At 38.1% G+C, this 17,500-nt stretch overlaps 1 protein-coding gene across 1 annotated transcript; it reads left to right on the top strand.

Annotated features, from left to right (window-relative positions):
• Positions 1 to 6,965: 6,965 nt before the first annotated feature.
• LOC125039452 (biotin-dependent 3-methylcrotonyl-coenzyme A carboxylase beta1 subunit-like) lies at positions 6,966 to 15,799 on the top strand. The gene is made up of 13 exons (XM_047633393.1): positions 6,966 to 7,085; positions 8,180 to 8,384; positions 8,536 to 8,700; positions 9,372 to 9,550; positions 10,563 to 10,677; positions 11,071 to 11,215; positions 11,330 to 11,478; positions 11,813 to 11,948; positions 12,125 to 12,239; positions 12,576 to 12,746; positions 13,047 to 13,169; positions 13,420 to 13,536; positions 13,649 to 15,799. Exons 1-13 carry the CDS (start codon positions 7,068 to 7,070, stop codon positions 13,730 to 13,732), a joined length of 1,722 nt encoding a protein of 573 aa, XP_047489349.1. The 5' UTR covers positions 6,966 to 7,067; the 3' UTR covers positions 13,733 to 15,799.
• Positions 15,800 to 17,500: the final 1,701 nt, after the last annotated feature.

Raw genomic sequence — 17,500 nt, 5'->3', positions numbered from 1 at the left:
CGGTCGAAGGCCACACCACCGGATCCACGGGTCGGAAGAACCAAGCAGCTCATGGTCAGCACGACTGTCCAGACCCTCTAGAGGAGCGGCTCTACACACTGGACCCAAAAGGACCGTAAAGCACAAGGAACATCGCAACTCCAAGAAACTGGAATTAGTGCATGACATTTACTGTGTTCATCCTGTATAAAAGTAAAGTCCTGAAAGGAATGCCACTGATAAATCTCTATATACGGATGCACGACCAGACAGGAAGAAGGGCAGCGGGCGAAAGCGAAGAAGGAAAAGGACGACGAACCAGCGAGCAATCACACCAAGGACGAAAGAATAGGAAAGAGAAAGAATAAACCGGGAATGAAATAAGAACGTTAGGGCCAAAACAATCATAAGATAAAATGAGCCTTAATATCAAACTTACATTTAAACTTACGATTAACTGGACTAACTTAAGCTTAAAAACTTAAAAGTAAACTTAGAAGCTACAAAATTAAGAATTATACATAGCCAAATTTAAAATCTAGCACTAACTTGAACAAAAATACAAACTAAAGCTAAAACAAATAAAAAGATCTAAAAAGGACCAACCACATGTTGGTAAAGTGTACATACATTATCATGGAATACAGAACCTATCATTCCGATAATACAATTCAGATTAATACACGATACATGACAATGCTAATATGTACACCTGATACACTAATTTTCAAGTACTAATTCATTTTCAGGACAACACTAAACACTTAGCACACACAACACAAAACCTCTCACTGGCACAAGCCTTCAAGCAAAAGCAAAGAGAGAGACCAATCTAGGCTAACCATCGTCAGGAGGTTTGGCAAAAGGAAGCCAAAAAAGCAACTGCAGGAGCATCATTATCCGGCAGGCCATCTAAAGGAGAGAGATCGTTCACGTCCCCATCCTCATCTAGCCCCGTACCATCTGGCAGGTGAAGTTCATCATTCGTCCTGTAAGGCCTCAGCTGATTGAGATGTAAATCTTCTCCTTCTAAGGAGGAAACAGTACTCTGATCAACCGTGTTACAGGAACGGTCTTCTTAAAAATATGAGCCGGGCTAAACCAGCGAGGTAAAAGACCTTCAGTAGTGAATATAGTTTGTACACTGGCTAACTCACAACCCCTCTTAAATAGATTGTTTTTAAATACTCGGCCATTCTCCCTTTACAATCACAAACTGATTGTCAAAAGCATCAGCCACAGTCTATGCATCCTTGGATGGCAAAGTTATCAAATGGACATATCGGGTGAGTTGGTTTATGAAAGACAATATGTATTTACTACCTTGGGAGGTCACTTCTAGTTCCAAAGGTCTGCAGATACCCTTTCCAGTGGGTAACTGACCTGTGGTGCAGCAGCAAGAGGAGCACGATAAGCCATACCATACTCATGTTTCTGGTAAGGTCGACATGTACCAACATAGTCTTTCACTGCAGCCAACATGTTAGGGAAGTAAAAGTTATCGCTGAGCTTACAATATGTCCTGTAAATCCCAGGGTGACCTGCTGTTGCACTTGAATAAGCCAAATGCATGGCAGAACCTCTAAGTGTCTTTGGCACAACCAAGCGATAAAGCAGTCGATCTGGGGTGTGAAGGACATGGTACAGAACTCCATCTCGAAGTTCAAACTCTTCAAGAGTAAGAGGAAGGCGACGATGTAGCAAAGTCCATTACTCTAAATACCCAATCACCTCTTTCCACAGGGGATCCTCAAGTTGGTGACAACACAGATCGTTTGAATCAAGCTTGTGCAGTTCTGTTGCAGCCACTGAAGTAGTCAACTGGTCTTGGAGATAATGTTGAGTCCCTTGTTTGTATTTCAAGAAATTATAAAAAACTAAGTTCGTCCGACCACCGAGTCATAGGCAGACTTTTGGTCTTCCTACTAAATACATAGGTCAAAGGCCTATGGTCTGTGTAGATGTAGAAGCGGCGCCCATGCACATAGCAGTTGAAGGCTCTTACGCACTCTGCTACTGCAAGTATGCAACAGGCTGCAAGCGACCCTCATCACTTTGCATCAAGCAGTCGCCGATTGTAACACCCGATGCATCGGTGTGGATCTCCAAGTCAAAATCTGGTTTACTGGGAACTGGGGCTGAGATAAGTGCCTTCTTCAAGTTTCCTCCTGCTGGACCCAGACAAACTTGGTGTATTTACGTGTCAGGCTGGTAAGTGGTAAAGCAATGTTGGAATATTCTTTGATATGCTTCCTAAAGAAGCCTGTACAACCGAGAAAGTGGCGCACTTCCTTTTGGTTCCTTAGCTGTGGCATCTTCTGTATTGCAACCCCCTTATCTGGATCAGGTTCCAAACCCTTGGGCGAGATCTTAAAGCCCAGGAATTGAAATGTGTCTGTTGCAAAAATACATTTCTTCCTGCTGAGCCTAAATCCTGCTTTTAAAAGGAGCGACAGTATCATCTAACTGCCTCAGATGGTCATCAAAATTAATGCTGTGCGCCACATCATCTAAATAGGTAATGGTGTGCCTGCGTAAAACAGATGAAAGCACACAGTTAACAGCTTGTTGAAATGTTGAAGGGGCGGTTGCCAACCCAAATGGCAACTTCTAGAACTGGAAAAGTCGATGTCCATCTGAGAATACAGTCTTTGGCCTATCATCTGGACTGACATCTGCTGTCCAGTAGGCACTGCGAGCATCCAGAGCAGAAAATCACATCATTCCATGCAGCTGATGCGTGGCATCGGATAAGCATCCTGCTCTGTAATGCTGTTGAGACCTTTGTAGTCGGTATAGAAAAGGGTGAATCCATTTTTATTGCTGACGAGAACGATTGGAGAGTGCCAAGGAGAGGTGGAATGCTCAATACCCCCCTGTGCAAGCTAATTGTCACATTCCTCTCGAATGAACTTTTTAGAGGCTTCTGGGAGACGCCACTGCCGCACACTTAGTGGACCTTTTACCCTCTTTTGTTTTTATAGTATGGGAATGTGAGGTCTCCGACCCTTCCCCCTCCCCCCATCCTGGACTGTAACCCCTCCCCCCCCCCTTATCCTCATCATCAATAAATCCCTCACCCAGTTCAGAATCACCATTATCACCCAAGAAGAGCTCAGTCCCCAAAACTTGCTCCTCTACATTATACTGGAAAGAAATCCCAGAAATGCTACCCATTCTTACTTCATTTACTACCACCCATCCCTGCTATTTCCCTTCGCTCGACATTTTGAAGAAAACAAATTGTTTTGATATAAGTGAACATTTTCATATGTCTAGTTTTATATTTCATGCAGATATCATTTAACAAACTTGAACCAGAGAATGTGATCGCGAGCAGGAGTGGCCGAATCACCGCAGGGTTATTTGGGTGGAAGCACGCAAGTGGTGCCGGGGAGGTGACGGATGTCTGCCCTGGCTGATTTACTTGCAGCAGATAAGTATAAATCCTTGAGGAGGTTTCCCTCCCAACAGTTAGGGCTCTAGTGTGTCCTGAAACGGATCCTTACTATCTTATTGAGGACAACAGCCCCATCCATACCAGCCGCGTTGTCCAAGATTGGTTTCGTTTACATCCCAACATCGCGCTTCTATCATATCCACCCATATCTACGAATCTCAACCCAATTGAAAATGTGTGGGCAGCCATGTCAAAATACAAGTATCAAAACCACACTCGTAATCGTGTCGTAGTAATGAATAATGGCTTGCAAGCATAGGAACGTCTATGTTGACGGCCGAGTTAGTGGCTGTCTCGACGCTTGAACTGTTTTGGCAGCAGAATGTAGGAACACAAAATATTAAACTTGAATATATTACAAGTATCTTATTTTCCTTGTGTTGACTTTAATGAAATGTACCAATAGTTATTTGGTAATATAATAACAATAAACCGTGTGAGTAGTACCTGTCTGGTAATACCTAACACATGTTTTCTCTCCTATTATGACGATTGGCCCAACATAAAAAATGTATAAGAAAGCTAATTGATTAGTGACAAAGTATTATACCATATTATAGATAACCTGCGAATTTATAGTCTCTTTGTTCGTGATTTACCAAAAGTAGTTGGAAAAACAGGGGTACCAACAGTTTCCTAGCATTAACAACTAATTTTTAAAAGTTTCGTTGTTTGTGTCAGAATGTTGTATATTGACCTGGCACACCACATGCAAAGCACTTCCTCCTTGTACTCAACACACGACACTCTGAACTACCATGGTCATGGTTCTTGTCGTAACGACAGTACTTCCGAGGAGGGTCTACCTCGGCTGCTGCAAGAGACCTTGGTCGGAAACGCGGTCTAGAAGGAGACCTTACCCCAGTACCTTCACGTTCCCAGAGACTCCAAACTCTCTGCGTGGTCTACAGAGGTCTGCCTCTTCCTTCACCACGGCTGCTTCCCTGATCCATTTAGGAAGTCCTTGCAAAAAGACCCGTCTGATGAGGTCATCTGGGTCACCAACAGCCCGAGGATAATCCCGTAATCCCTGGTACACCATACCTTCCAAGTTTAAATAAAAATCCATGGGCGCTTGTCCACGCTGTAGCTTCTGACCATGAAGCATAAAAATAAAAATCAGAGGACGTACCAATTCCCCTGAACTTCTGCCTAAACTTGTATTTAATTTCAACCCAGGACACAATATTTTCAAACAGAGGCGAATTTATTGTCAGCTCTGCAACACCCTTGCACGAAACCTTTGCAGCTTTAATAAAAGCTGAATCGGTCTGAGGTCGAGGGTGGTTCTCGACACTTCGAAACCAGTTCTCGTCCTCTTGGTTCCGCTTAAGGGGATGAGCAGAACTAACCTCCGCCTTAAACTGAGGAATTGGATCCCTTTGCACTACAAACTCAACTGGGGTGATTCCCCACAGAAACGGGGGTCGAAGGACGAGATACACGAGCTTCTAGCTCACTATTCTGTTGTTACAACTCTCACGTTCCTCCGACTCATGGCTCGCGTCCAAATCGTGCTAATCTTGACTCAAAATAAAAGTCAGAGCAATTTCAAATCAACAAAACACCTAGAATAGCCTTAACTAGTCTACAAGAGCACTGTACTACCCGATGACTCACAAGAACGTATGAGTACTCATGTAGTTAAATAAAACAATCATACGGTCTCAGAGCAAACACCAGATTCAAACGATCAAAATTAAAAAACTTCAGATGCTCATTAATCTTACTCATAGTACACTCGCATAGAAACAGGCATAAAACACTCCAAAACATATTTATAAAAACACTCGTATAAAATAAAACAGACGTAAAAGTAGTTGAAGCACTTATAAAACACTTGCACATAAAAACTCAAAACAAACCACAATCATAGAAACATTTGTTTAAAAAAAAAAATCACTAAAACACACATAAAACTCATTTTGAAGCATTTGTAAAAACACCCATGCGAAAGCATAGAAATATCCGCTTAAAAAATCACTATAACAGACATAAAACACGCAGACAGTTATTCAAAAATTCACATATTCACTAAAAGCTGGCATAAAACACGTATCAAAGCAAAACCTAGTAAAACAAACATTCATAAACCTTCAGTCCATATATACAAATAAAAGCATGTAAATTTGTGTGACCTCTTACGGATAACTCCTCAATACAAACTTTCACGCAGTCACAAAAGACAAACAGCGAATTCTTAAAACAGTCATGAAATTAGCAATGAAACATTCAGTCTCACGCCAGAAAGTCAAAGCTCGCATCAAAATACCGAAGATAAAAAAAAAAACAGAAAAAGACACACTCAAAAAACAAGACCATTTAGCACCGAAGCAAACAACCGTAAAACATGGCACATAAAACTGAAGTAAACCACTAAGCCAAATCAAGTAATATAATAAATAACTATAAATCAATATAATAAATAACAATATCATGTGTGACAAACCGACTACGTGACTACGGGTTAAGAACTGCGCGAATAAGAAGCAGTTACACCGTCTTGGTGTCGTCGAATTAACAAACAAAACGCCATTTCCCGCTGCTTGCCATCAAAAAATGTTACGCTGCAGTGGATAATCATAGAGGTAATGTCCATGTGGGTTTGGCGCATTTTGGTGATGACTCTCAGGTGATTTAAAAGTGATCCTGTAGTCATATAAAAAAATAAAGCAACATCTCTGGCTGGCTAAAAAAAAATATAAACAAATAAAAAAGCAACATAAAAAGAGCATCCATATATATTAACTACGCACAAATCTTTCGAACACAACCTATATACTAGACAACACACCATACGAAGGCAAATAGGCAAGAATAAGACAAGGTAGCTATGGAACATAAGGTAAGTAGTGTACAGAACAGTAGAAATGGTGTAGATGTTGATGTAGATTACGGACCAATTGGAACGGTAAGTCAGAGGATATAAAAACACAGGCGTAATCTTATTTGTACTTCCAGGGCGCAAGGAGTCCGTAGATTTTCTATACAGATCCGTAACGTCTGGAGCCAGGGGAAATTCACTACAATGATAGCAATAATTCTGATAATAATAATAATTATAACAACAACAATATTAATAATAATAATGATAATGATAATGATTATAATCATCATCATCATAATAATAATAAAAGTAATGATAATAATGGTAATAATAATGATAGTGGTATGATAATAATAATAATAATAATAATAATAATAATGATAATAATAATAATGATAATAGTAATGATAGTAATAATGATAATGATATAAATAATTATAATAATAATGATAATCATGGTAGTAATAATTGAAATAATAATAATAGTAATAATAATGATGATAATAATAATGATAATGATAATAACGTGTGTGTGAGTTTTTGTGTGCGTAGAGAGAGAGAGGACGGGAGTGACCACTCCATACACAGATAGACAGAGAGACATACTCACTGACAGATAGACTGACGGGGAGACAAAGAGATCGCAGTCCCCCCCACACTTCCCGTTTTCTACGACCTCCCAACCTCCCGGTGTTTACAATCATCAGCTGATAGCGGAGGAGACGGCAGAGGCGGCTCTTTCTTTCCGGTCTTTTTGCACCTCATTTACGAAACGACACGTAGAAATTCATTTTTGGTTGGATGATCATGATATCGAAGGTAATTAGGTGATGGTTGTCATGGTCAGTGGCAAATCATAGGGTGAATATTGTTCTGTGGTTATTTAAAAGTACAAAAGTCACTGACCTGCTGGGTTACGTTACTGTTTTATTTCTTAACCTTTGGCAGCGATGCTTTTTATATCTAAACTAATATAAAAGTGAAGAGAATTCTGCTTTCTCGCCACGAAGACCTAAGGAAATTAAGGAAATTATGCATGTGTCCAAACGCAATATGTTATATTAGTTATTTGGGTGCTAAAACGTCTGTTCATGAAAATAATTGGTGTTTTAATAAATTCACTCATTAATTTTGCCACAAAAAATTTAGATATTGCATATTCCAATATATATGTTTTTAGATCTCAGATTATTTATCTACTAGAAAACCGGAGCAATCCCTTTATTGCAAAGACATGCATGCACAGAAGGCACACAGCAGTTGCTTGGCCTCTATATAGGTTATTTTGGTGCATGTTTTTATCTAGGAAAATAGGTATTCTAGAATCCATTTGCCTCATAAAACCCATCAACTCCTATTGATATCTACAAACTAATTATCGCAGAGATCGTAGGCACACTTAATGAATAAGCATAATCCAATAACTTGCACAGTAATTCAGGACTGAGTGCATGGCAAGGGAAGTTTACCTCTGCCATAAATGTGTTGGAGCTTTTACAGCCCCCTAAGAATGAGAAATTGTAGAAATACCTCAGAGTCTAACCCTGCTACTTTCTGATGATACTTAATGTCCTTCCCATGTAATGGGTCCTGTGTCATCTCCATTGCTGCTTAGTGCCAACTATAAGCACTAAAATGTGCACTAGACATCATGAGGAATCTTTTGATACTAATTTTGACTAATTTTAGAAAATTACAGAAAAATATCTCATAAGTCACTGAATGGTATATTCCCTTTTACAGTAAAATTTTACCCAAAAGTCAGAGGATCCCAAATATACACCACTGTGCTTATGAAGGCATGTAATGCTTTATATACAGATAAAAAAAATTTATCCAGACATTTTGTTTGGCACATGAAAAAGGAAGTGGAAAGAGAAAATCAATAAACATATTTCATCATATTGTTTCAGAGTTTATCTTCAGCCTTGATAACAAAGCAGTTATCATGGCAGACCTTTCCTTCTCTGGTAAGATGGATGTCAGCAGTTGCTCGCCCTTTTCCTGTAATCCAAGATCCCCTAGACCTTTCCTGCCCACAGCTTGCCGAAAGCAGGCGTAGGGCTGAAGAGCAGCTGGCGCAATTAGACCAACTAAACAAAGTAGCTCTAGGTGGAGGTGAGAAAATGCCAATTTTTCATGCACCTACAAATCATATTCTTACAAATTCTTTCAGTAAATTCTGGTGTGTGCAACATTTATATAAATACCAGCATACAGCATTCTTGTTATTATTTATCTTTACTCTCCTCTTCCTTATCATTCACAGGTGGAGAAAAGGGAATTGCTCTTCATGTCAAGAGAAACCGTAAAATGCTAGTCAGAGACAAGTTAAAACTTCTGTTAGACGATGATGCAGACTTTTTAGAACTCTCGCTTTTGGCTGGGCTTGGTATGGAGTATGGAGATGTACCAGCTGCTGGCGTGATCTGCGGTAAGAACTTTTAGATGTAGTATTCCAAAGGAAAGAGACAGGAAGTGCTAGATAGACAAAACTGATAATAGACATAGGGATCCAAAACAGAAAAAAATGCAGAGGTCCAGGACAGAAAAGTATGAAAATGTCTCCAAATTTGTATTTTATTTGCTCAAAATTTTCACATTTATATGTTATTTTCCTCTGTGATTGTGTTCCATTTGTGTATTGATATTGAGACTTAGATATCCCTTATAGCCATGAGCAGAAAGGTAACAATTTAAGAGATAGAAACTTTTGATTCTCTCATGTGATTTTGAACATTTTAATTTGCATTATAGGCATAATAGATAGCATATTACACATTACATTGAACCATAACGTAAATATGTAATGTTTCCTATAAAATTTGTACTGATTATTTTATTAAATATTCTAGTTTGTTATTTCTTCACACTCTGTTATCTCTTCTTTCCTAGATGTAGTTAAACATGTACCTAAGTTGCTGATGGAGGCTACTATATTTATGTTATTGTCTGCTCTTTTTAAAATTTTGTGTAATCTTCTTAGAAGCTTTCATTTAGCTTAAAAATGAAGATATGGAACTGTTATCTTTCATTGCATGTGAGTGTTTTTTATGAGAAAACTGTATTTTCATTGTTGTTCTCTTTCTTTCACATTTTTCTTAGGTATTGGCAAAGTGCATGGGAGGTACTGTGTTGTAGGAGCTAGTGATGGCACTGTCAAAAGCGGAACCTTCTACCCAATCACCGTCACCAAAAACCTACGAACCCAAAATATTGGTGCTATGAACCGTCTGCCTTGCATTTATCTTGTAGATTCAGCTGGTGGATTTCTTCCGCTTCAGGTAATCATAAGGTGTAAGAGATATGCTTATGTAGGAGATTAATTTCTTTATTAGGTTTGCTGTTTGAGTTGCTATTAGTCAGAAAGATTGGTCTATCTTGTAAAGTATAAACTTTATAAATAATGTTTTTTTTTTTGTAATGTTTGTAGTAGCATTTTAGATATAATCGCTTAAAAGGAGTATTTTGTAACATCTTGAAAATAAGGTAGTGAGTACTGTTGGAGTCTAATATTGAAATACTGATCAGATATTTAAGAGAATAGAGTAAGGCAGTTGAGAAATTAATTATATTTGAAATTTAAAGAATGTAATTTTCAAAAACTAAGTGACACTCCTGTTTTTGTGACAGAATGTCTGATTATGAGATAGCCCTTGCCTCTCATAGACTAACTCTTCAGGCACAGGACAAATTTTGAGACAAATTCAAAGAGATGCAAGCAATAAACTCACTCTTTTTTTCTTCAAGCAAATGCAGTAACAGTATTGACAAAATCATCTGCACGACCACATGACAAATCAGTCAGTGGGCAGAAAAAGGTTTACTACCCCTCACCCCTCTTGGCTAATCTCACTCCCTCACCAACCTTGGCCTATGTCTGTTATGCTTCTTCTTCCTCTTCTACTATTGTTTGCTTTCCCTCTGCTAGAGTAGGTTCAAGGCATAGGTATTTAACATTTATAACTACAATGCAGTTACTGATTCTTCTGTTCTTTTAGGTATTGTGTTGTTTGCCTCACCTTCACTTGAATTTTGACTTGCATTAAAGATAAGCAGTGGTCACACAACTTTAGTCACTATTTTGATTTGGATTTTTGATTTTTTGATTTTTTATTTCTCATTTCTCTCTCTCTCTCTCTCTCTCTCTCTCTCTCTCTCTCTCTCTCTCTCTCTCTCTCTCTCTCTCTCTCTCTCTCTCTCTCTCTCTCTCTCTCTCTCTCTCTCTCTCAATCCATGATTATTATTCAGTATTCTATTGTAGGAATATATCAAATTATTTTAACAACCCAACAGTCAGATCTGTTTGCGGACAAGAACCATGGTGGCCGTGGCTTCTACAATCCAGCTGTAATGTCAGCAGCTGGCATACCACAGCTGGCATTGGTGTGTGGATCTTGCACAGCTGGAGGTAATGGATTTTTATAAGTATTTTTGAGTGAAATTTTGTTTTTTATATCTGTCTGTCCAAAGAAATTGTCTATGATGTCAGCTATACTTCAGAGATATATTAAATACTTCAGAATAAATAGGTAGTTTTTAAAATAACTCAACAGTTAAATCAAAATAACTTTTGAAAATTCTTTAGTTTTTAAACTACATATAGAAACTATAGCATTCTTCTCTTCTGTCTTCTTCTGATTCTCCCCCTCCTCTTCCTACTTCTAATTCTCCCTCTCCTCTTTCATCTTGTAGCTGACTCCAAACAGACACATTTGGTGCGCGCACGCATGCACACACAAACACACACACAAACGCATACACACAAATAAAAAAATAAATAAAATATTAAACCTATCTCCAGGGGCATACCAACCCTCCATGTGTGAGGATGCGGCAATTGTCACCAGGATAGGCACCATATTCCTTGGTGGACCCCCCCTCGTCAAGGCAGCTACTGGAGAGGAGATATCGGCAGAGGACTTGGGAGGTGCTCAGGTACACTGCAGGTACTGGGGACTCCTTTGTGTTCATGTTAACTGCAATTTGAGGTGTTTACTTTAGATTTATTATTCTTGATGATATTCTCCTCCTTCTTTTTCATGGACTGTATGAAAATGTAGCGTGAGTGGAGTGACTGACTACTTTGCCACAACCGAAGAGGAAGGCTTCGAAATCCTCCGAGACACAGTTGCCACTCTCAACATTCCTCCTCTGCCCCCTGTCTCCCCAGAGTCGGAGAAGCCAGCCTTAAATCCAGAGGATCTTAATGGTAAATCACACTGTAGTTCCTGGTTGCTGTAGTAGGTCTGAAAGATTAATTTGTATTTCTTGGAATTTTGATGAAGGAAATATGTTATCATTGTTTTTTCCTCCCTGAAATAGGACACACTCTTTTGGTCTAGAATTTATGGCGAGTGATTAAGCAGCTCACAGTTTATTTACCCCCCCTCCCCTTTTTTTCCAGCTGGTCTTTCTTCCTCTCCCTTGCCTCATAACTCCTCATACATTTGCCATTTCTTTCTTTCTTTTCTTTTCATTTTGCTTGCATTTTGATTCCTTGACAATTTCCATATTTGTTTTGCATCTCTTATTTTTTGTTCCAGCCCTGTGTTCCCTTGAAGTAATTGACCGTAGTAAGATGTATGCAGTGATTGGAAGGGTTGTTGATGGAGGGAGGTTCCGAGAGTTCAAGCAGCAGTACGGCAAGAACCTCACCACAGGATATGCACTCATTGAAGGGTTGGTTGTCCAAGTTTCCCTTCTTTCTCTCTTTTCTTTTAACAAATGGTTGTTTACCTTTGTTTAGTTTTGAAACTGCAGTATACTCTGCATTTTTACAGATTGTTGACCTGATGTTATAATTATGTAATTATTGCTGTTGTATTGATGTATTATTATTATGGCTATCATTGCAGGAAATGTGTAGGCATCATTGGCAATGCTGGACCTCTGACATACCAAGATGGTTTGAAAGGCTCACACTTTGTGCAGATCTGTCAGCAAAGACACCTTCCTATTGTATTCTTACAGGTAAGTTCTACACCTTCATTAATATTCAAAGCAGAAGATGAAAAAATGTAAAAATGTGTGTATCTGCAGTATTTTGACTCAAACTTGTTTTTGGTTTTGGTGTGTGTGTGTGTGTGGGTGTGGGTGTGGGTGTGTGGGCGTGCGTGTGTGCGTGCGTGCGTGCGTGCGTGCGTGCGTGCGTGCGTGCGTGCGTGCGTGCGTGCGTGCGTGCGTGCGTGCGTGCGTGCGTGCATGCACATGTGCAGCTGCATGTAAAACTGTTTATCACACCTCCCACATATACAGAAAAATCTGTATGATATTATCCTCACTACTCATTAAGTATTTTGTCCACAGAACTCTGGCCCACTCAAATCACACCAGGCACAGATGGCAAGCATGAGTGTAGAGGAAATCAACCAAGCTATGAAGGGAAGAGCAGCAATGATGGCTGCTGTGTCTTGTGTGACTGTCCCGAAGATTACCATTAATGTGGGAAACTGCCATGAAGATGATAATTACACAATGGTAAGGAATTTATGTAGTAATTGCAGGATAAATGGGATAGTTTGGATAACTGAAGTCTTGTCTTTAATTGAGGCTCCTTGAGATATGTGAATAATGATGTAATTACTCTTTTGTTCTGCATGTCTAGATGGAGAGTGTTGCTCTTTGTGCAAAAACTGCTGGCAGTTTCTTTTTATATTTTTTTTTTCAGTGATTTTGCTCTTAATGGAGTCCTATTGAGGGAATAATGTTGCAAAAAAGTTTACAGTTCTTTTTGAAAGGGGACTGCTAATAATATTGAGTCAATATTTCTTATGACAGTGTGGACCATCCTTCTCTCCAAATTTCATCTTCTCATGGCCTGGAACTGTGGTCACACACACTCTCAACCCCCCACCCATCCCACCACAACCCAAGCCAGCTTCGCCAGATGCTGAAAAGAAGGTAAAGACTGTACAGTTGATTTGTGAAGGATTCTTTTAGTGTTTTAGTGTTTTCTCTCTTCTTCTTCTTCTTCTTCTTCTTCTTCTTTTTTTGTCAAGTTACAATATTGTGTTGCCAGATATAACTTATTCTCACTCATCACACGACATTCATTATTTATTCACTTATACATGAATTGAATCTTCAGTGATGTGTTTCTTGGAACAGAGAAAGTGATATATAAGTCATTGATGACAACACTTTATTTCAGGAGCCAGCAAAGAAAAGGAAACCTCTTTCAGCCTTCAATTTTCCAATGGGCAGTGCCTTTCACCAAGCATCTCGTTCAGTCATTGATGGTATAATTGTTCCTGCAGAAACAAGGCAGGTCAGTGATACAGACTTTATTTCAGTGTGAAAGTTTGTAATACTCTTTTTCCCTGTTTTCTGGGAAGTTTAAAAAATTTAAATATAACGAAGGTTTTCATATTTTTTCACAGGTTGTGGCCAAGTGTTTAAGAATTTGCCGTCAGCAAGAGAAGATGATCAACAATTCCAAAGATTTTCCAGTATTTAGATTATAAGCAAATTGTGGCTATAGTCTCCTTTCTTCTCAAAGAATTTGTTAGTAGCAGAAGTTACTTATTTTTTCAGCAAAGAGACTATGCATGTGTGATAGGACGGTTGGCATTATTCAACACTTTGCTTATGTGTTTAGTCTACTCGCCATCCACAGTCAGGGTGAAATCAAAGAAAGGGTTTAAAGGGTTTCATTTATATGGTATGGGGAGAGCCATGGAAATATATTTCTCATGAGAATTGGAAATGGACAAAATACTATGGTTTGCATTGTACATTAACGAAGTAAGTTAATAACAGGAATAATTTTAAGTATTCCAACTCTTAATTTTTCATTGCTATATACAAGATAAAATTGAATGCAATAGCTTATAATCTTATCCAAAACAAAATAATAAATTGTAAAAAAAAACTATTTCACAGAGGAACTGATTTTCTAGTTAGTCCAGATATGTACATAGGAGATGATGAAATATTTATATTTTGAGGAGAAATACAGCTATAACATATTGTGCTGAATAATCATCATTTCATTTTGTCTGTGTTTATAATTAATAATGAGTATTTCAAAACAGGATATTGTTCCATTTGGTAAAAAAATTTCATTATTCCATCCATTCATTTGTTGTTCGCAGAAGCACGTTCTGCATTAAATTGAAAGATAATTTAGGCAACATAATGTCTGTATTTCTATCAATATTTTTTTTAAATGTTGGTGTCTAGATATTCATCCAGCTTTTATAGAAGCAGTTTAATGACACTGTTATCATGAGGAAACTGGGAATGTTAACTTCTAAAATCTCAGGTAGATGATTACATTTTATTGATCTTTTTTTCATTGTGCCTTATATGTGTGTTCATGTGTATACATATACATACAATAGATCTACAGACATACATATATACTGGTAATTAATTCACAATGAAGTGTTTAAAGTTTTGTGGATCTTTAGAAAGAATACACCATTGCTGACAGCAGAAAAGTTAGCAGAACCCAAAAGAGTTTCTGCTAAATTGTGTGCCTTAGAAAAGAATGTTGAAATAATTAGAAGCTAATAATGTTCAATAAATCAACAACTTAATCCATTGTTCCCCAAATGAAAGAACAAGGGGAAGATGCAGGTTTCATCAACAGGTGAGGTCATGGAAAAGTGAGAGGTGAATTCCTGGCTTTATTGGAGAAAGATAATGTTCTTAGTTTTCTTAAACCCTGTCCTTTTTCCAGTGTCTTTTTTTATTATTTTTATTTTTTTCCATCGTCGCTTCTTTTGTTTTCCTTGCTATTTTTTTGTTTCCCTTTCATCAGATCCTATTGTCAACTAAATTAATTTTAATTATGTCTAGGATTTGTGAAATGAATGGATAATTGCAGCTTAACATGAATATTATTGTATATTCAGAAGACAGCCTTTGGTGCATAAAAAAACACACACACAAGTACACACACACACACGCCCATGCTTCACCCACTCTGCCTATACCTACACCTACACCATACCACACCTATACCTATACCCACACACATCCACATGCACAAACACCCACTCACACTCATACCCCCACCCACAGAACACACAAATGCCCATCCACAACACTCTTCCACTCACACCCACACACAGACCTTTACCCCCTACACACAGGTTTATTTGAAATGCATATTGTTAGACAATTATTATTATGATACCAGTGAATCGGCTGTGACAAAAGAAAATATAGTATACCTAATTTTAGGGTAAATGCTCGTGGTATATTAGACTTGTCTTTGTTGTAGGGAATTATGTGTTTAAGATTTTATAGGAAAAATACAATACAAATTTCAAGCAATGCAATTAATAAGTACAAGTAAACTAATATGGTGCTACATGTTTTGAAACTTTCATAAGACAGCTTTCTATTGTCTTATATAGTTTTTTTTTTATTACTGTTGAGTTTAAATTGAAGTAGAATTTGTATATTGGGTTTGGGTACCAAAGTATTTGTAAATGGTGGACTACTATTCTGTAATATGTAAATTAAGATTAGCTCCACATGAATATTTTTAGACATAATAAGTAATAAAAATATTGAAATGTTTTGTGTGTATGTTTATCCTTCAGCAACTTTGATGATAGAATTTAGACTGTAGATCAGATGTGGACTGAGACTGTTTATACGAGATATGTAACTGACTCAGGCAGTTGTCCCAGCTCAATAGAGTGCCACCTTTAAGAAGTAACATCACATAACCAGCAGTAACCAGGTTGTGGAGGAAATGCCCACCGAAATTCTCACTTGAACACCACTGGGTATTGCCTGTCCTCAATAAGCATATGAGTGTTAATGCCATGAGGGCTCTAGGTATCCCTGTTATAGCAAAAGCAGATGAGTAATTTTTCTACCAACAGCATCCATGAGGTGAATCTTCAGAAATGTAGCTATGGTTGTATGCCCAACATTCCTGGATTCAGCCACTTTCTTATTGTAGGAAGGCATAAGCCCTGCATATCTTGTTTTCCTTTCTTTCTTACTTACTTCCTATCTTGTTATAATCATGAATGTCAATTTCGTCATGGCCCCCAGTCCCCACCAGGCCTTCCGTGGTTCGGGGGTTCTAAGGATCTCTGGGTTTTTTATAGTTTATTTATTTCTCAAATGTATGGTCTTCTCTTGTGTGGAATTATTGTTTTGTTGTCAGGGGATGTTGAGTTTAATCCTGGCCCTAACTGCCAAAAGGATTGCAACTCACTTTTTAGTAATATTCATGGACTTCACAGGAATTTGAATGAACTTGCAGTTATCTCAACTAAATTTGACATTATTTGTGCTGAAACTCTGGTCTCAGACTTGAGGCACACATTAGTTGCTATGTAGGAATTCTTTGCTTCGAGCCCAAGGCTTCTTTTTTTTATAAGGTTTGGTTTAATACTAGTCATTTTACAAAGTATGTATTTGGTTGCCATGAATACATGGTTGTGAGAGTGTATAGTAATTCTTTATAGCAGTCCCAATGCTGATGGCAGCATTTATGATTTTTTACTGACTTTATGCATTTCCATTCAACAGATTGATTGGAAATAGTGCTTTATTTACATAGGTGATTTTAATGCTAATCAACCTGACTGGCAGAATTCAGTGTACCCAATGGACCGACATCGCATTTCTGTCTTAGTTTGGTGTGAGCAGTTACTGTGGTGCAGCTCACACAAGTGACAATCTTTTGAATCTTTATTATTATTATTGCTAGTCAAACATCTGCATAATTAAGACTGTTTCTTCCAGAGACTCAGTTTGTTTTTAGAAAGGGACTCTGTTTCAACGATGCGTTGCTTATGTTGGTGCATGGAATGCAGTCTGCTTTACATACGGGTCATGAGTCGAGGTTAATCATGCTGGTGCAGCTTTTGACACAAATGTTTGATTTTTAAATTACGGTCAGTTGTATTTTATGTGATTTTTTTTTTAAAAGTGGTAGACAGCAGCGTGTTAATTTTAATGATGGTTTTAGCTTGTATTCCCGTGTGTCTTCAGGAATCTTTAAAATGGCTAATGTTTTTTTAGCTCTTGCTTTTCATCTTATATACAAGTGATATGTGACATTATAAATAAAATGCTGGCATATGCTGATGATACTTCTCTCTTTGCAAATATTCCTTCTCCGGTAACCAGGCAAATAGTAGTTAACAGTCTCACTGTAGACTTCAGGATAATTCAATCGTGGTGCTCCCGGTGGGGCATGAAATTAAATCCCACCAAGTCCAAGGAAATGACAGGAGTAGGTCTAGTACGCAGTTGCC

This window comes from Penaeus chinensis, chromosome 27 (genome assembly GCF_019202785.1).
Source record: "Penaeus chinensis breed Huanghai No. 1 chromosome 27, ASM1920278v2, whole genome shotgun sequence".
Lineage (NCBI taxonomy): Eukaryota > Metazoa > Arthropoda > Malacostraca > Decapoda > Penaeidae > Penaeus > Penaeus chinensis.
The sequence above is the reverse complement of the archived record's forward strand: the minus strand, read 5'-3'. Positions and strand labels throughout refer to the sequence as shown.

Coding starts and splice junctions, on each gene's coding strand:
- LOC125039452 (XM_047633393.1), top strand. Junction 11,216..11,329: donor GGTGCTCAGGTACACTGCAG/GTACTGGGGACT, acceptor ATGAAAATGTAG/CGTGAGTGGAGTGACTGACT. Junction 12,240..12,575: donor TTCCTATTGTATTCTTACAG/GTAAGTTCTACA, acceptor TTTTGTCCACAG/AACTCTGGCCCACTCAAATC.